At 35.6% G+C, this 18714-nt stretch overlaps 1 protein-coding gene across 9 annotated transcripts in view; it reads right to left on the bottom strand.

The window, feature by feature from the left end:
- ATRNL1 (attractin like 1) overlaps positions 1-18714 on the bottom strand; it is a 466156-nt gene that overhangs the window by 287246 nt on the left and 160196 nt on the right. For all 9 annotated transcript variants that reach the window (XM_064663416.1, XM_064663423.1, XM_064663418.1 and 6 more), the window contains exon 21: positions 13536-13588. In XM_064663416.1, the coding sequence (XP_064519486.1) occupies positions 13536-13588 (53 nt within the window). The remainder of the gene's footprint in view (positions 1-13535; positions 13589-18714) is intronic.

Below are 18714 nucleotides of genomic sequence, written 5' to 3'. Positions count from 1 at the left end.
ACTCTATATTGACTAAAATTTTCAGAAGATGAGTGACATCTAAGACAGGTATGCGCTGTGTTCAGAAGAGTAACTCTTGATTCTCTTTAATGAATATAGAAGTTAATTAAGTTTGGACATATAAGTGTTGAAAAGCTAGTTAGGCAAGATGTATCTCACCATAACTGTCACAGAAGCAAATATGTAGGTATGAAAATGTTATGATAGTCAAGGGTAGACTAGTTGCTGAGATCTAAAAACTGAGGTACATATATAATAACCTGAGGTGTTTTAAGCATACAGTCTCAAGATGATGTTTCTAAAGTTTTTAAACCACAGACTACAGCCAGATCTCTCTTTTTTTTCCCCCCTAGATATTACATCAAACTCTTAACTGAAAACATTGGAACAACTGATGAGGTTTCTTTGAAAAGCTGCAGGCCCTTTTCAAGCTTTGCTCAAGACCCTGGTCTGTAAACAAAGTCTGGAAAATAGTGACTGGAATATTTTGAGCAAAATACTTGTATAAGAAGCAACAACAAAGCAAAGTGAGTGCACCAACTTAAACATCAAGTTTAGGAAAAAGCGGAGATGTCTCCAATGATGGAGCATTTCAAAACTCATGGCACAGCCACTATTATTCATCAAAAGTATAAGTGCTATTACTTGATAGTAAGGAATGCTCAGTAAAGGTACTTTTGTCACAAGGGACAATCTTTGTAATACCTTAACTCTTGTAATATTCTTGAAGTGTTAGAAAAGTGGGAGAAAAATGCAAACAGAACAAAACCAAGAAAAGCAAATCTCATTAAAATTATTACGGAAGAAATTCAAATTTCTTCAGAGTGATCTAAATGCATCACCACCTTTATAACACTCATTAATATTACAACTCTACCATGCAATATCATTTTTCAATAAACTAGAATCAGTATTCACTAACCTGATTCTAATTTTTTTCTTTAGTTTATACAGTCTATACGCACTGAAGAGATCTCTGATCTCCTTGTTCTGACAACAGAAGTGGCACATCTAAGAAAAAACAACATTAAATTATTGTTTGAGTTCATGTATTATTGCCAAAAAGAGATGTTTCTTGTCATACAGTAAATGAAAGCAGTCAGATCTTCATGTTATTTTAAATCTTGCTCTTATAATGCTCAGTTTATTGTATAATCCCTAAAAAAAGTACTTCATTCTCTTTTAAAAATAAATTTATAAAAAAATTTCATTTATACATGGATCAATGCCCATAATATGGGCATGGCAAAAGTATAAATACCATGTATTTGCTATAAATTCAGAATAGCCAGAAGTAAGCCACACAATAACTTCTATGTGGATTATTAGCAGAGCTTTTATTCTGATGCTCAAATAACTGAACACAGATATCCACAATTAAATAAGCGACTTCTGGTTAATCAGGTCTTAAAAGGAGACAGAACATTCACTTTGTAAATTGACTATAAATATACACAGATAAGGTGCTCCTGTAATATTTCAACATTTTCAAAATTCTCTTCCTCCCTTTTTCTTATTATTTAGCTGAACTTTGCTTAAGGAACCTTAAATCTGCAGCCCAAATGCCAGAACATACCTCATGTTGCTTGACTCCATGTGGCCTGAATGAACTACACAATATAACTTGAAGCTGAGATGTTTCAACTTTGCTGATATTTTTTGCTGTTTCTCAAACCACATTAACATGTCAGTTCTGAGAACTAAAATCTCTTATAGCAAATAAATCCAGAACCCTTTGAGGAGAATTGCACTTCATACTGGACAGAAATAATGTTGTATACTTCACTGAGCAGTATCCTCCACTTTAAAGTTGCAAATTGCAACTGGTAATTGTACTGTAAAAAATATAACATGCTAAATCTCTGTACAGTAGAAACACCTTTGCATTACAACTTTGAAAAGAAGATATAATACAAGCACTTTGTCTTTTCAAACACCATCAGGGTTGCGTAAAGTAAAATCTCTTGATTTCAATAACATTTGCACTCATTAATTACATTGCTCAGGCTAAGAACTGAGTGCCAATTCAGCAAAAAATACTGATAGAATATTAAAATTGCAAACTTTCACAAATGAGATTGCATATCTGTAATATTTCCCAATCCAGTTTACAGCCTTTAAAACAGATAGGAGGAAATACCTCAACCCTTAGTATGGAAAAAAATATAGAGTGACAAGCTTGAGAAAAAAGAAACCTTCCCCCACTTCCTACGAATTCGGCTCTTAGGACTGGCAGTCAGGCACATCAAGTAATAAGTAGATCGGTTAAAATAAGCAAATAAGTGGGGAGGGAAAAATGGAGCCTCAAAGGCTGTTCTCCTCAACTCCAATGCAGCCACCCATTCTTCAGAGGAGATTTATTATTTGGCTCAGAGAGGGAACACATCGGCCACTGCAGCAGGGCTCGCTGACACCTTTCTGAAAGTGACTTGGAAAACTCAATTTCCAACTCAAACAGCTGCCAGATAATAAAAGAAATATTATATTTTCCTAGCACTATTTTCTCTAAACCAGGAACTAGATACAGCTGTGTTTTCATTAATTCATGACTTTTTTTTGGCCATGTAGAGAAAGTACTGCTAACTTAAAACTGCAAATAGAATAAATCTATTCCTCTTTTATTGTTTTGAGTTTGTTAGTTTTTTTTTCCAGATGATTAGCTTAATACAGACCTACTGAGATATGCCACTACTTTTTGATAGGTATCAGGCACGAACATTTTGACACAGCTTTTCTAGAAACTGAATTAGCATGTAAAAAGGAACAGCAAGCAGTAGTGAATACTGACAGTCTGTTCTTAGTATTTCAAAAGCACTGATTGTTCATATCATCTACAACTGACCTTCACAGGCAATCCTTGTGGTAGGCAATCCTTGCCTATAAACATGAAGTGACATGTTTGTGGGATGTAGTCATACATTGTCTTCCTTAGAATATTTTCATTTTTCTCTTTCCTCCATTTAGTCTGTTGTTCATTCTAATAATGACCTCTCCATCTTCCCTTTCATTACCCATTGAAATCACCATGAAAGCCTCTAATACTTTAAAGTCAGTCTAGCCATATTTTCAAAAACACAGAAGCAGTACCTATTTCTATTCAACAAGAGTAGAATTCTAAAATTCTCATTTCATTGATAAAAAAAAAGTGATATGGTTGCCCTTTTAAGACTTTTCTTTCCACATTTTGCATAGCTTGTCATTTTTACAAAATTATTCTGATGGCCGTGGCATTTTCTTAAGGGCTAACACAGTAAAGTATATTTATTTCCCCATAACATAAAAAGACAAATCAAATACATATATATTACTTCTTTACCAGTGTATCTTCATACTCTTTGACAGATGCATTTTTCAACTTTCCCTTAATGTCTAGTTTGCTATTGTATCTATTTTGCTCTTGTTCACCACTGCTTTTTGACCTTACACAGTTTGCTTTCCATTTCGTGTCGGCATTACCCTTTATATTAAGTGACTACCAAACTACACTTTGCTGTCAAGGGGTTATATTTCTGGAACATATTTTAAAACAATATTCACAATTCAAGCTAAGAAAAAGTGACAATAAATTAATATCAAGGATTCATAGGCTACTTTACAATATATTGAAATGAAGCTGAGTTATCCAGTCAGAGAGTTGAATTTGACAATGTCCACATACAACCTAGTATAAGTTTTCTTAAAGTTTATATAATCCAAGGTTTTGTCATCATCTTGAGATAGAAATGACCCTCAATTTATTTAAATGATCCTACAAGAGTCCCTCAAATACTCTGTAAGGGCTCCACAACACTAATTCTAAAGCTGAGAACATGACTGACTTATCTCTTGACTTTTACAAATATGGTGCCAGCGCGAGGTGGTTCAGGACACCAGACACCTGAACAGTGTGTCTGACACTAACTGGACCTCTGCATCAGGCGTTCTACCTGTAATAATGCAAGTGGCTAAACTATCCTCAAGTGCTTCGTATTTGCCAGTGGAGAAAAGCACCCCAGCTGAGATGGAACAGTTTGACCAAGAACTCCCAGTCCAAGGAACCAATACAAATTCCCCCACATATCATAAACCACTTACTTATGGAAGTCAGAGTGTGTTTTTCCCCTGTTTCAGTTGGTTTAAGATTTCACTATAGCTGTTTCCCACTGATCAAGAATTGTCTTTCCCTGGGAAGTCAGCATGGGAAGCAATGCAACTGTAAAACCACCACAAACATTTTCCCTTCCCTGTCAGAAGGCAAAGGGACACTGATGGATCCTTTCCTATGCTGTTTGATTCTCACAACTCCAGTCTTGGAGACCTCTAAGGCCTCCCAGGTGTTTGAGGAGTGACAGGTCCTGTCTTTTTGGACATGTTTGAGCACATTGAATACACAGAATGAGGATTCAAAAAGTATTCATCCCTATGAACCCCTGCTCAAAAATAAAATGTTGTATATATGCAAATACTTGCATCATTTCCTTCTCATTTAAAACACTGCTTCACACATGGCCTGGAGTCCCTACAAAGCAAAGTATGTCTTATGAAGGAGGTCTCCAAGCCATCGAGTCTCTCTCACTCTTGCCTCACCAAGCTTTTTCAAAATTTGTAGTTCTATAAATAGTCATATTTTATACTAATAGGTATTATACTGCAATAGTACATTTTACTTTGCAAGAAAAAGAATAATATAAAAATTATTATGGAACCTATGAAACAGGTCTCTCATTCAGACATTTATCTGCATACATTATAATATATGCATTTTTTTTCTTTAGCAGTTAGAAAGCTAGTCTGCCCAGGGTAGTGCCCATTTTCTTTTGAGACAGGGTAGCATATTTAAATAAATAGTCACTGAATTGACTGTCGACTTTGGCAAAAGGTATTAAGTAGTATCTGTAAGGGGATGCCAATCAGTAAATTCACTGATATATGAGCAAAAGCTACCAGAGAAAGCAAATAATCTTCATTCCATATAAAAGTATGGGTTTTTAAGCAAAGAAAATCCCATATATATATATATATAAAAAGAGAGAGAAGTAAATACATACATGGAAAGATTCTCCAATTCCCAGTAAAATCTGATAATGATTGGCAGCAAATCTGCTTCTTTAGCCTGCCCAACAAAGCTCCAAGCCAACCTAGCATTTGGCAAATGAGTACACAGAGCCTGGGGTGAGAGCATAATACTTTATTAGGAGCTTCAGATTCTTGGTGTTGTTTTTGTTTTAATTCTCTGGAAGGCGACAGTTGGTTTGTGCAGTTATTTTAGCTCGGGGCAAAGACTCTGTCTGTTGCTCTTTATAAGTTCTGAGTTGGTAGGTTTGCTGAGGCTAATCTTTTCTCAAACCATCCTAGAATTTTCTGATTTAAACTATAATCTGTTCCACTAGACTCTTTAAACACTAAGAAGAATTCTTTTTTAAATAATTTCTTTTTGTATAAACCCATATATCAAAAGACAATGTGAGTCATTATTGCTACCGTATTTATAAATAATACAGACTGTTTCAGTCTGTATCAAAGTCAATCAGTGTTAGATATAATTGGTGGAACTCATTATTTTAAATCAAGCATGACAGTTTTACAATTACAATATGTATTTAGTTTAAATTACTACTGTCCCAAAAGGAAACATGAATTCTTCAAATCAGTAGTGAAGCATCTAACTGCTGGTACACATCTCACAACTCAGCTAAAACAAACACCCTTTCAATAGATAAGATTTATTGTTTATGCCCCTTAAGTTTCAACATAATTTTTAAATATCTGGAAAATCCCTGCTAACAGTTTTACTTATAGTGCTACTTGCTATTTATCTTCTGAAACACTCTCCTTGGAATGTTCTTGAGTTTCCTTTTTCCCTAAGTGTAACAAGTCTGCCACCTAGTGCTTTATGGTACCTCTAGTACACATTTTACTGGATAATTTTTTACCGTTTTTTGATGAAATATTTCATGTCCTTGAATGCATATACACAGATGCAGGTTTGCCTACACATACTCAGCATGCTCAAAAATCACATTGTATCTTCTTGCTGACAGGTTGCATTACATGTTTCAACAGTTATTAGCCCATTTTTGTACTTCCTGACTAACACACAATCATCTTGTAACTCTGTTCCTCTGCTGTAAGATCTGAAAGTCTCACAGAGGTTGTAAAAGGAAAAACCTGCAAATTATTTAAAGAGCAAAAAAACCCCAAACACATATCATGTTAGTTTAGTATGAAAAATATTAGGGAAGCCATTGCAGCTTTGACCCTATGGAGCTCTAAACAGTCTCCTCGGTGGGGAGTCCTGTTACAGCACTGAGGACATTCCACCTTGAAATGGGCTCTGAGCTAAATGCTGCTGAGATCACCTGCCTGGGATCCAGGAGCAACAACTCTTCAGCAGTGGTATCCCTACATGGGACACAAAAGCTGGAGAATGATGGGGAAAAGGAAGCATAAAGATACCATTCACAAAAATAAATTTCCAAGCAGTAGGGCTGGAACAGCCCAAAAAGTGATTTATGGTAGATTCCAGTGTGCCACTCACAAACTGACTGCAACCAGAGCCAAGATTCATTCCAGTTTAAGTACCCATCTGCCCCAAGAACAGTTCCCTTCACAGAGGTTCCTCATGTTTGCTTATGTCCACTCTACTGTGAAAAGGATGACCAAGATTTCTGCTCCTTCATTTTGCCAGATTATTGCAAGGCAGCTAGACCACAAAATAAAACTTGGCATAGTACTTATAGAGATTTCTTTTAATAGTTTTGATTCTCCTTTTTAATTAAATTATAACATTCGTAACACAAGTACTACTAAAAATTGGATTATATTAAAACTTTGACTATGAACAAGCCCAAGAAAGAAAAAAAAAGTTCTAATAATAAGGAAAACTGATGAGATGAACTATCAGATCATGTCAGTAGGTCAGATTAAGCCTAAACTGTATTTTGACAACATAAATAAGTCTGCATAATCTGATCCTTTTGCTCTGAGAAAGTATTGAGATGATATTTCTAAAAAGTCACTAGAAGTTTTCATAAATTATCATTTAATGATCTGTCCTCTATCAAATCATCTTTTCGTTACTTCTACTGAAAAAAAAATGGCCAGAAAGATAAAAAAATAATAACATCTCTATAGGAGTAACACAGCTTTTAGTCCAAAGCCCAGATATCAAAAAGTAACTAGACTTCTTTTCTTAATTTTTAGCAAGGAAGATAAATTTTAAATAAAGCAGATAGAAGAGAAACCAGTGTTTGGTGGGGGTTTTTTTCAGGCACCACATACATTGCCTAACAATATAATTTAAAAGTTTTCAATTACAATACAAATTTACTTTAAGAAATGGTAAGGACTATAAATAAGGACTAGCAGTTTCCTTTGCTTTTCCCTTTTTGAAATCCTGGTGTGTCAGCAGTAGTGGGGCTAACACAGCTTCAGGACTGGACTAGAATCCTTATGAGGCTCTTCAGCCAGAAGCAAAATTTCCTTCTTTGTCCCCAGCTTCCTGCACAGATACCAGATATTATCTTGAGAGTTTTTACTGAATGTACATTTCATACTTCTTCACCAATTTTGCACATGAAAGTATCATTCTTAATCTTTGTGAGTTGCTGACATACTGAGGGAATTTCTTTGTAGCTCATAATGCCATTGCTTTTTTCCTTGGTATAAATACAGACAGGATAGCAATATGATTTTATGGCTCAGTGTTTAGAATGGCATGGTAAAGCCATAAACCAATTATTCGGGTCAATCTCAAAAAGTTGTTGCAAAATATTTAGTAGATCACATATTTTTCCTGTGGTTTCCTTAAAGTAGAAGAAGAGCAGCTACTAAAATTTATCCAATGAAAATTTGAAAAAAAAAACCCTATGAATATTTTTTCCCACTAGTAATTATGTTGGACAGTTTTATATATAAACTAAGCTTAGAAATGTGTTCTCTGGCTTTCTATTTCCTCCCTGTGTGTCCATGAGATTGACTAGAAAAGCTCAGTGGTGCCTGTGTGCTGTGGTACACCCGACCCTTAAAGCTTCTCCAGATAGACCTTCCATCTTCCTCCTTTGCTTGCTTCATCCCAGAAGAACATTTGAAAGAGTGGCTGATGAATCATTGTGTGAAGCCATCCACAAATGACATTTCATAAAACACTGAGTTAAGAGAAAAATTAGAAAGAGTTGTGGAAGGAAACATCTTGAACCTAAGAAAACAATTACAATAAAATTTGTACATTCTTCCAGCCTTTTTAGGTACAGATATTCAGACTCCTCTTTTTTAAAGCCTGTAAATCCAGCAAATATCTGCATCAGAGGCATATGATCAATAAATAGGTTTTAACTCTATAAAAAGCTACAAATCATTCAGTCCCTGCCTGTTTTAAATCTCTTCTCAAATGACCCATCCCTCCTGACCTCTATTAATTTCTGGATTCTCAAATCCTTCTCAAAGGTCAGGCTCTAATCCCTAAGAGTGGGTTGGGCTTGCACTGCAGCATGGAAAACTTTATAGTGTTACCCTGGATACATAATGCACTTCTGAATGCAAAAGACAAGTGGCACCTGATTTCTCCTTGAGTTCACAGCTAGTCCCAGTCCCACAATGCTGTCCATCCAGCCCAAAGATGAGCACTAGATTAATTAAAATTCTTAATTTATTGCAATTTTATTGCGTTCTGAAAACGTTCTGTCTGTGGATTGCTGAGAAAATCTTCTCGAATGCCTGAAAGCTCTAAAAATGTGCTGCCCTGTAACTCACTACTGCTGCCTATTTTAAAAGAAAAACCAGTCTGCAGGACCAAATGGAGAAGCTCTTTGTTTCCTCTCTTCACTGTTAATGGTGGTACTCAGAAATAAGCAAAAAAATGCTTCTAAACATTTTTTAAGGATAAAAGGGAATAAGAAACTAAGTTATGTAAATCCATGTGCATTTTTTAAACTTCATTGCGTTAGCTAGGAATTTTCTTAGTAGAATGGGCAAATCTTGAGTGCTCAGCTCATATGGAAATTCTATCTATGCAGGCAAACAACACAATTAACACTCATAGGACTGATTTGTCGTAAGCTTTTACGGTTCTGCATGCAGCAGTATTAGAATCAGTTGTACTTCTTGTTTGATATGTAGCGTTGGAATGGTGACGCTCAAAACAATGTACACAAACCAGACATTTTGGAAAGCTTTTGACCCTAGAAATACAACTATCTAAGAGAAGTTTGTTGTGGGAAGTATCATATCCTTTCAAAATAAGTGACTGTTAGCAAGCTTATAATTCAACCTCTGTATAGCAAGAAATCATGAATTGTAAATTTAAACTCTCATTTTCTCTAGAACATCGGTTTAACTATATCTCCATTTATGATTTAAAGCTTTGTGTCGCTATACAAACCAAGTCAAAATCACAAGAAGTGGCATTTGTCCCAGTGATTCCTCCCAATCTGTCTAAAACCATCTGTTTTTGCTGCATGTTCCCTTGCACCCAGGAGCTCTGATTTCGACAGCAATGTATTTCCAATGCTGACGTGAGAGGAACTAATCCGGCCATTTGGATGCACACTTTGCTATCTCAGTGTCGCTGTCATACATCACAGTGTCTGAGATACCAAAGAACAATAACAACAGCAAATACAAATGCATCACAACAAAATGGTATATTTATGGTCTGTGTACATGCATAAGTCAGCTGCACAACCATCTCTGGCCTCCACTCAGAATTCATTTATATGGAATGAATCAGCTTCCGATCATTCACAGCAAGATTGGCTTCCAACAGAAAGGCCTACGGATACAGAGCCTCCCTACCAGAAATACAGAGAGGCACACTCCAGAAGCAGACATACTCTATCTACAAGAATATTTATATGGACAAAAAAACCCGTAGCTTCTTAAATCACGAAGCTTTCTTTTGCATTCATATTCTTTTTATTATGTATAAGAAAGCTTTCGTAAGATTTCCTCTGATATTCCTAAACAATGGCACACTGAACACTTTTAGCTCAAGAAGTCCTTCCTCTCACAAAGTTCCTGAGCTGCAAATTGTTGGATGTGAAGAGAGAATTACTGTGTTTGTCCATTTGCTATACTCTTCCCCTGGCATTCATGTTCAGCCACCTCTGACAACAGGGTACTAGAATCTATAGATCATCATGCAGCTGCTCACATATTCTTATACATGCAGTATTTTTCTAATTTTTGTATCTACGAGGCTCATTCTCTTACTCTCAGAGAAGTTTGTTCTCTCTGTTGTGCATTTTCAGTAATACAGTGAAGTCATGAAGAATGAAATAAAAACAATTTTACAGAAGCCATGAATGACGATTTTCACACAATCTGGATAATACACTACTGCAAGCCCTGCCTCTGATGCATTTCCTACCCTATTTCTATTAGGTTTTGATAATTTAAAGTTGAAGAACGATTCATGTACAGTGCTGCCATGTTTTGAAATGCTATATGAGAATTAAATCTGATGTTTATCGAACTGTTCCTCTTATCTCTAGGATTTGATGGTGTTGCTGCTCTCTCTGTAGATCCTTTTGGCATGGTAGGTTAAGTCCCTGCAATGTTTCAGCGTGTTCCCTCCTACATAAATCTCATTCTTTCTGACCATGCTAGACCCATCTGTAATTTTCCTGTGTTTTTGTTCGTGTTCAGATCACTTCTTTGATCACAACACGATCCCTGTACAGCACAAATATTCTGCTTACTCTTCTACATCACTATGAAAGGAAACAAGTAAGGAAGAAACTAAAACAATCTGTGCTCCCCCACTGGTGAACTGTATTTTTATCTACTATGTTAAATAGTCCAGTGATGTCAATACCAATACCTACACCAACACCTGTCTGTTCCCACTTCCTAGGCTTGAGGATGGCACTGACAGGCAAGAGGGAGGAGAGGACTAGGTAAGCTGGGCAGAGATGGAAGATACGAAAACAGCTGAACTCTTCTAGGGCAGTGGATATTCACAGTATCACAAGTTGCATCAAGTTCCTCTAAGACAAGCATCACTCAATCCACATTCTGCTGTTAAAGAGAAATCAAGGTCATCCAATATCACACAGAAATTATCCATACACTCAGGATTGTAAGGAATTCTAAGGTTTTGCTTAGAAGGCCATTCCAATTTGGGGCAGTATTTACATAAGTGAAAAAAAAAGAAAATTTAAATGCTTAAAACTGGTCATCTTGAAAATGGCTAAACTCAAGCATGGGACTAAAAACTTTCCTGCAGAAGACCCTAATCACAGAGCAAATCACTATCTGTATTCCTATTTTGGAATCAGTATCACTATCTGAATTCCTAATCAAATTCACTGATTTTGATTCTAAGTAGTAGAAACATAAGTGCCTAGAATTTTTATTTCTCATAATCTTATGCTGCTCATAAGTATATACAATTTATTTTTCCCCAGTATTTTCCTTCCTTTTGAGCAACAACTATTCCTGTCTTGTAAAAAATAAGAATATTATTCACTTCAAGAAGTGAAGAAACAATATAAGTGTCTAAAGAAAAAGTTTCTAATAAGTAGTGAAATAAGCACAGAAAAAATATCATCCAAACATCTGTCTTGTACAAAACTGAAACATTGTAATGTCATATTTTAAAATACTTATATAGATAAGAAATTGGAGCATCTCTTTATGATGTAAATATTTTTTTAATATATGATTTAGCAGGTAATGGACTGTGCTGATAAGCAATTGTCATTGAGATCTTAGGTCAGTCAGTTATCCATAAATTAAAAGATTATTTCCTACTATGATGCACCATTCACTAAATATAAGAAACCTAGAATTCCATTATTTTTAATTAGCACATGCTCCCTATTACCTCCAGATAAAATAACTCTGAAAACTGTTTATATGTGGTACTTAAGTGGTTGAAAATATTAAATGAAAATTTATCATTTCAAAACAACAAGATCTTTAAAATATTTTGAAATCTGACAGAAGACAAATACTAGCAGTGAGTTAAAGGTGAAAGGGCATCTTGAATATAGTACAATTTGTCTCCAACATGATTTATAGACCCAGCCTGAAACATGATAGCAAAAAAAATACAGTTTTTCATTGAGGTGCCTCAGGTCTACAAATCTCATTACTGTCATTTCTTTTCCATCTCTTAAATTTAATAACATTTATTTTTAAAGGACAAATAAACATTGACACACATATCCAAAACAGCAGTATCATCAGAGCACAAACTTCTCATGTACACATTATATTGCTTTAAACATAGAAAAAATATTATATAAATACAAAAATTTATTCTTCTAAATACTGAAATTTCTGTTTTGAAATAAAAAGCATTTCTTATCAAAAGAAAAAAAAAAAACAACAAACGGAACCGATTTTATTGATCAACAGTATCTTTAGGACACAGCTCCAGGGAGAATTTTCAACTTAGTCTACAACATTTAAAATTCATGTTCTAGTTTAAAGTATTACATTTGAATTTAACTTGTCTGAGAGAAAAAAAAAAATCAAAACAACCCACACCAAATTTCTTTAATAGCTGGCAAGAGGAATAAATGTTTTAGGCCTAGAGATACGTCAGCATCCATAAGATAGTATGTGTCTATTTTATTCTGTAAAATGTACCTTGCAGATGCAAAGCATTTAGGGTGAGAAAGATAGATTAGTTAAGACAAGAAACATTACTTTATTAGGTAAATGATGCCTTAGAGATATTCTAAAGTAAAGCTTTTGTGCATGTTCTAAAAAGAAATGTTAAAAAGCAAGGCCAAAAATCAGAACAGATGTTATAAATATGTTCAGTGATATGTCTTTATGTATAAATTCAAGTTTGAAGTAGGAATGATGTCAGAAACAATAGACAAATGGATCCAATTTTCTGACATTAAGATGGGATGTGCAAAAGTCACAAAAGGTAAAATAGTGTTCTCCAACATCCCATCTGTTTTTATGATGATTAAAATTACTATTTAACATTGATATTGGCACAGCAAAATTGGCACAGCTCACTAAGGGATTTCTGCACATGGGTAATAACCACTCTTATCCCTTCAGGTCTTTCCCTATGACTATCAAAACTGTAATGCTTTAAAGTAAATGTGCCAGAGGCACCTTTTCCACAACATTAAGAACATGGAGACAACACCCAGTATCATTTTATGATACTGTGGAGAGCAGCTGTGTATCCTGTCCCTGGGAGGCAGACTGGCTAAACCATTCATAATGTCCCCAGGGAATAGTGCTGTTTAGCCTATTTGCATTTTCCTACCACAGATTCTGTCTTTTAATCAAGGACACAATTTCTATTCCTTTCATTCACATATGCTGAGATACAGAGAATAACCCCATGCCTTGGTCAGTCCCTGTAAACCAGCTGTAAGGAATCAACTTTTAGAAGACTTCAGTTTGTATTCCTGTGGACAAAGTAAGAGAAGCCCAATTGGGCATTTTATTTTCCAGTCAAAATATCAATCTGCTCAACTTCAGAATATCTCAAGAAAAATATTTTGGTCTTCCAACGAAATAAAATTATCACACAATTTGTAACCAACATTTTAGTATGTAACATTAAAAATACAAGTACTCACAGTAGCATGTTCCCCTAAGTGGATTTCCAAGATACCTATTTTCAGAGTCACAGCTGCAGGGGGAAAAAAAAGACAAAACCAAATGTTCCCATTAAACATTGTATAACTTTAATAAAAACGTACCTAAAATATTTATTCAAATAGCATGGGTTTCATTACTAGTAGCACAAATACATGCAAATAGAAATTATTTTATATAGTTGTTAATTAGGATGTGCTACTTCCTGGAGACACCAGAGTGACCAGGCTCTTGAGTAAGGAACTGCAGTCATATGCCTTAAGTCAGCGCCTATGGTAGGACTTAGCACAGGCATGTATGAACAAAGGAGAGCCAGGCAGCTGGATCCAAGCACTGAATCTCTTTATCCCTGTAACCTCAGTGATAGTTTCCTCCCTCATCTGGTTTTGATCTGGCCCTCCCCAAGATAACAGCTGAGCATCCACCAGAAGGATCACTGACTTGCAGAAAGTGTTCCCAAATATGACCCCCTCCAACATACACTACTAACTCTTCAAACAAAAACAAAAATAACACCATAATAACAGAGAAAAAACAACAACAACAAACCAACCCAAAGTATCCCCATAGCATAAAATATTTAATATATTTCCACAGCATCACAGAGGACCTAAGGGGGATCCAGAGCTATGCTGTCTTTTCTAGAGAGGCTGCTCCTAAATTACGCAGCTGCAACTAGACCATGGAACCGGGCTCTGGGGCCAGGAATTGTAGCCAGGACTATGGCACACAAGTACAGCAGTGTCTCAGCTACTCATCTCGATGAACTTCAGAAACAATTGCTCCCCTTCATCAACCACCCAGGGCATCAGGTGAAATTTAAATTGAATACACTGATGCTGCTGACAAGATGTACACATAATAAAAGCTGAAGAAATAGCTTTCTTATTGATAAGATATATAGATCTTTTCAGAGAGATGAAATATCCTACACAAATTCAGAGTGGTCAAATTCAGTTATATAATATTACTCTAAAAACACCAAGTATCTCAATAGAAAATGATTAACCTGCTTTTGGTTTTCTTGGCTATTTCACAGAAGTCTCCAGCAAGATTATAGTTTTCTATTAAATATACAGAATGATTCATTAAACAAAGAGAAAGCTAATCCCTGCCTATTAAATTTCATATAAATATTTTCCCAGAGGAAATCTGAATCATTTAATATCTTGGACTACCTTTTCATTACTTTATTCTAAGAAACTTAATTTGCAAGGGGTTTTTTATGTTATTTTATTTGTGAGTAATATTAAAAATACCTTCCAAATTGGATGTCATATAATTTAACAAGTTGCAGACTGTACGGTAATGTTTGCATTTCTGCTGGTCTCCTCAATAGCTTCCAACTGGTGATTCTTAACGTGCTGATTTTTATTAATAAGCACATAATCTCCCTGACCCTTTGTTACAATGCCATAAAGAAAATAATCAACAGTAGCACTAAAATGGAAAAGTGGAAAAACAGATGTTCTAGACTCTGACCTTGCCCACTCCTGATCTCACACGAGCATGAGAATTCTTTGCAGGGTCAATTATAAAGAAATATAACACTTTTTGAATATAATTATTTTAATAATAAATCACCAAGCAATAGAAACAATCCTGTGCTTCAAGTGTAACTGCAGCACAAAACTTATGGTCTTGTTCATAAAGACACTCCAGCCCTACAATCCTTTCCACAGAATTTAGAAGAGGGTCTGATTCCAAAGGAAGTCTCTTGCATGTACTTGGAAAGGAGAATATCATCTCAAGTAATAATATTGGTCTTCTTGACATAGTTTTTTTTCTAAACATCACAAAACACTAACAAAATTCTTCAGAGAACAGCTTGCTACTCAAATGGATTAGGTTTCTAAAAATAGTTTAATGTCTGAAAGTGTCTTTAAGGTTTGGAATTCTGAAAGACAGCTAAGGGAAAAGGACCATTTTCGAATGAAGAGCTTAAAAGAATTTCCTTTTCTTATATGTAAGATTGTCACATAAATGAGACACTATATTACATAGTAAATTACAACAACATGATAGAGAGGAATGTAGGAGGAATATTTTTTTTCTGAATTGTTTCAGAGGCAAAGTAGAACGTTAAATGCAGGCAGAATTCAGAATATGTTTGGGTTTTACACCTGAGGATGAAGGCAAGAAACTTACCCTACTGCTCAGTGCTAACGGCACTGATCTATGGAAGAGCAATATCCAACTCTCAGTAACAATAAGCTGCACAACTTTCCATAGGGAGAAACTAAATAAATTCCACCAAGAACTCTTGGCCAGCTACACCACTCACCTGTGGTGATTTGACCCAGGGACTAAATGACTTTTTTTTTTTTTTTAAATCTTGAAAATCTTTATGAAAAAAAGACACCTGTTTCCATATAGCTTCCCTTCTCCATTCAGCTGCACTTCTAATCAGATGAAACCACCTGCTGTGGATCAATAATTACCAGAACCCAGGGATTTCCCAAATCACATATATCTTTTTGGTATTTTTATTTCTTTTTATATCACAGCAAAAAATCCCAAGCATGAATACATAAAATAAAAATATCTGTAAATTCCATCTAATGCATCACAGGTTTCACAATTTACAAGAACACACAAAAGAATGGTTAATACAAGAATTACTAGGTACAAAATATTTAGTAATGTACAAGTATTCATAAGTATTCATTCAAATCCAAGTAATTACTAATTCCCCGACAATTATAGAAGTGACCTTCAAATATCTTGAAAATAAAATGGCAATGTAATTTTAGAGCCAGGCATTTCAGTTGTTTCAGCATAATGTATGATGAAATGATAAAATATACATAATAAAAAAGAACAGTGAATTAAACCACAGCAAATTATTTTGATATATTATCATATATATATTATATTCTCTGTCTTGGGAGCCTCATGGCAGTAACAGTACTCAAGGAGGTGGTGATCTTGGGTAAGGCATGTCTGACCTACTGGTCCTGGAAGGCCCGATGCCAGCCTGTGCTGTGTGCTGGTGTTATCCAAGAGAACCTTCCAGCTTGTCAGGAAAAGATACATGGCTGTGTTTGCACCCAAGAGAAAAGGCATCATGATATGGGAGGGAGGAGGCCCCTCTCTCTGGACAGAATCTGTGCAGCACACTGGTGGAAAATCCATGCTGGGTCCATCCAGTGTTGCATGCACACAGTAACTGAAGCAGCATAAAATTCACCTGCTATCGTTATTCTTTTTATGCCATCTTATTAAAACAGCTGGTTATTATGCCATTTGTTGCCAGACCTTTCATGCAGAACACTTTCATAATGTATATCAGGAATAACATGAGGTGAAGTTCTTACTAGTTAGGGAAGCCTGTTTCAATTCAAATGGAAGATACTATTTAAACACTCAGTTTTCAGTGGAGGGAAAAGATGAAACTAATAGGATTAAGAATATATCTGAAATTATTCACATGAGCAGGTATGCTGGGTTCTGATTAAATTTAGTTTTGTCTTTTAATCCTATCCTATTTTATTAACATGCCTATTGCTCTGCATTAGTCACTGATTATGGTTCCAATTACAAAATTTCCTATTCGCTGAATTGCTTCCTTAAGAGCTTTACACATTGTAGTAATTTTTGTACCTTCTCCTAAAACCAGCACACATTTGACCATATGTGAAGCATAATACATGCATCATATCTGAGAAATGGGAGCTACACTCATTATTTTATGTGCCACAGGGCTATGACCATTTGCCTTAAGTGGTAATAATGAATGAGCAGTTCCACTCTGGCATGACTCCAAAGACACAGCTCCCATTTACAAGGACAAATGGAGGAAGGCTCTGACTAGGTTGCGTCCAAGTCCTATGGTTTGTTCCAATATAAAAGTATTCAATTCATCAGGCTCACTGACCTTTGGATGGCCTGCTATTAACACTTATTCCCCAAACTCTCTCTCAATTATCCTTTCAAAACTGAACCATTTTCTTCCACTCTCTTTTTTTCTCCCCACGTTTTCTGGAAGTTCAAAATAAAAGTTATTGACAAATGCATTAAAAAATAATTTTTCTCATGTCTACAACCAAGTGAGTGATAATTTCTTGCTTTCTCTTTCAATACAATAAATGTATGTAAATGAGTACATGTTTACAGTAAGATTTCCAGATTTGGATTTTTTTAGTGAATGAAACGCTCCTTTGTAAGATAGAGTTTACAAATAAACTTCTGTTGAAGCTTAGCAATGTGTATCATCTTGTGCACTGTATCTGTATCTTGCAAACTTAAGAAAGCTAAGGAACTGGCAGCAGGGGAACATACATATGTTTAATTTTATTGTGCTTACTGGTATGTCCCTGAAGGAAGGGTATACCTTCAGGCTTCTCACCTAAAGAAAACAGTCAGTATAACACCAGCCTGGATCCATGGCTTTCTAGATGAGTGATTTGAACATGTGAAAACCTTCTTATAACAATTCATCTAACCTTTGACAGCGAAGGCAGGACTTTCTGCATTTCTGCTGCCATCACTAATTGGTAAATCCATTCAATTAAAAGTGAAGCAAAAATAGAGGAACAGGGGAAAAGTAACCTAAATACAGATGGACTTTCCTCTAACTGAGTTTGTTTTTAATGCCAAACTCTCAGGGAAGGCAAAGACATATGTCAGACCACTCTAACAGGCAATATTATTTTATTCAACTGGTTCCCTGATGAGACAGTTTTCTCTTGTTCTGGCCCATACTACGGTTTGTCAACTATACAAAGGTATAGTATATTAGATAATACAGATATTTATGACCCTTACCTCATATTTTGTCCTTGCAAATTAACAGACCACTTTCATAGTGTCTGGAGAAGAGCTGTCACCTCTCTGATCTATAGGTGGTCATAAACAGGCCTGGGATTTTTGCCCAGGTTCTCAGCGTTTTATCTACAAGAGGTTCCTGATAAATTCAGACCAATGGACTGCTTTAGCAGAGGATCCCTGGTCCCTGACTGGTAAGTTGTCCCAGCTTTTAGATGAGTAAGAATATCTTCTAGGACTACTGCTAAACTCTGTCCCAGCCTTAACTTCTCAGGCTGTTCCCAATCTAACCAGTGGTCTTGCTGCTGCTGTTCTCCATCACTGATTTCTGCCTCTGATCTCCTTGGCCCAACTACTGATCTTGCACAACAGGCTTCTGGTTTATTTATACTT

Source organism: Pseudopipra pipra, chromosome 8 (assembly GCF_036250125.1).
Source record: "Pseudopipra pipra isolate bDixPip1 chromosome 8, bDixPip1.hap1, whole genome shotgun sequence".
NCBI lineage: Eukaryota > Metazoa > Chordata > Aves > Passeriformes > Pipridae > Pseudopipra > Pseudopipra pipra.
Note: the sequence above shows the minus strand (reverse complement) of the source record. Positions and strands in the feature narration are given on the sequence as shown.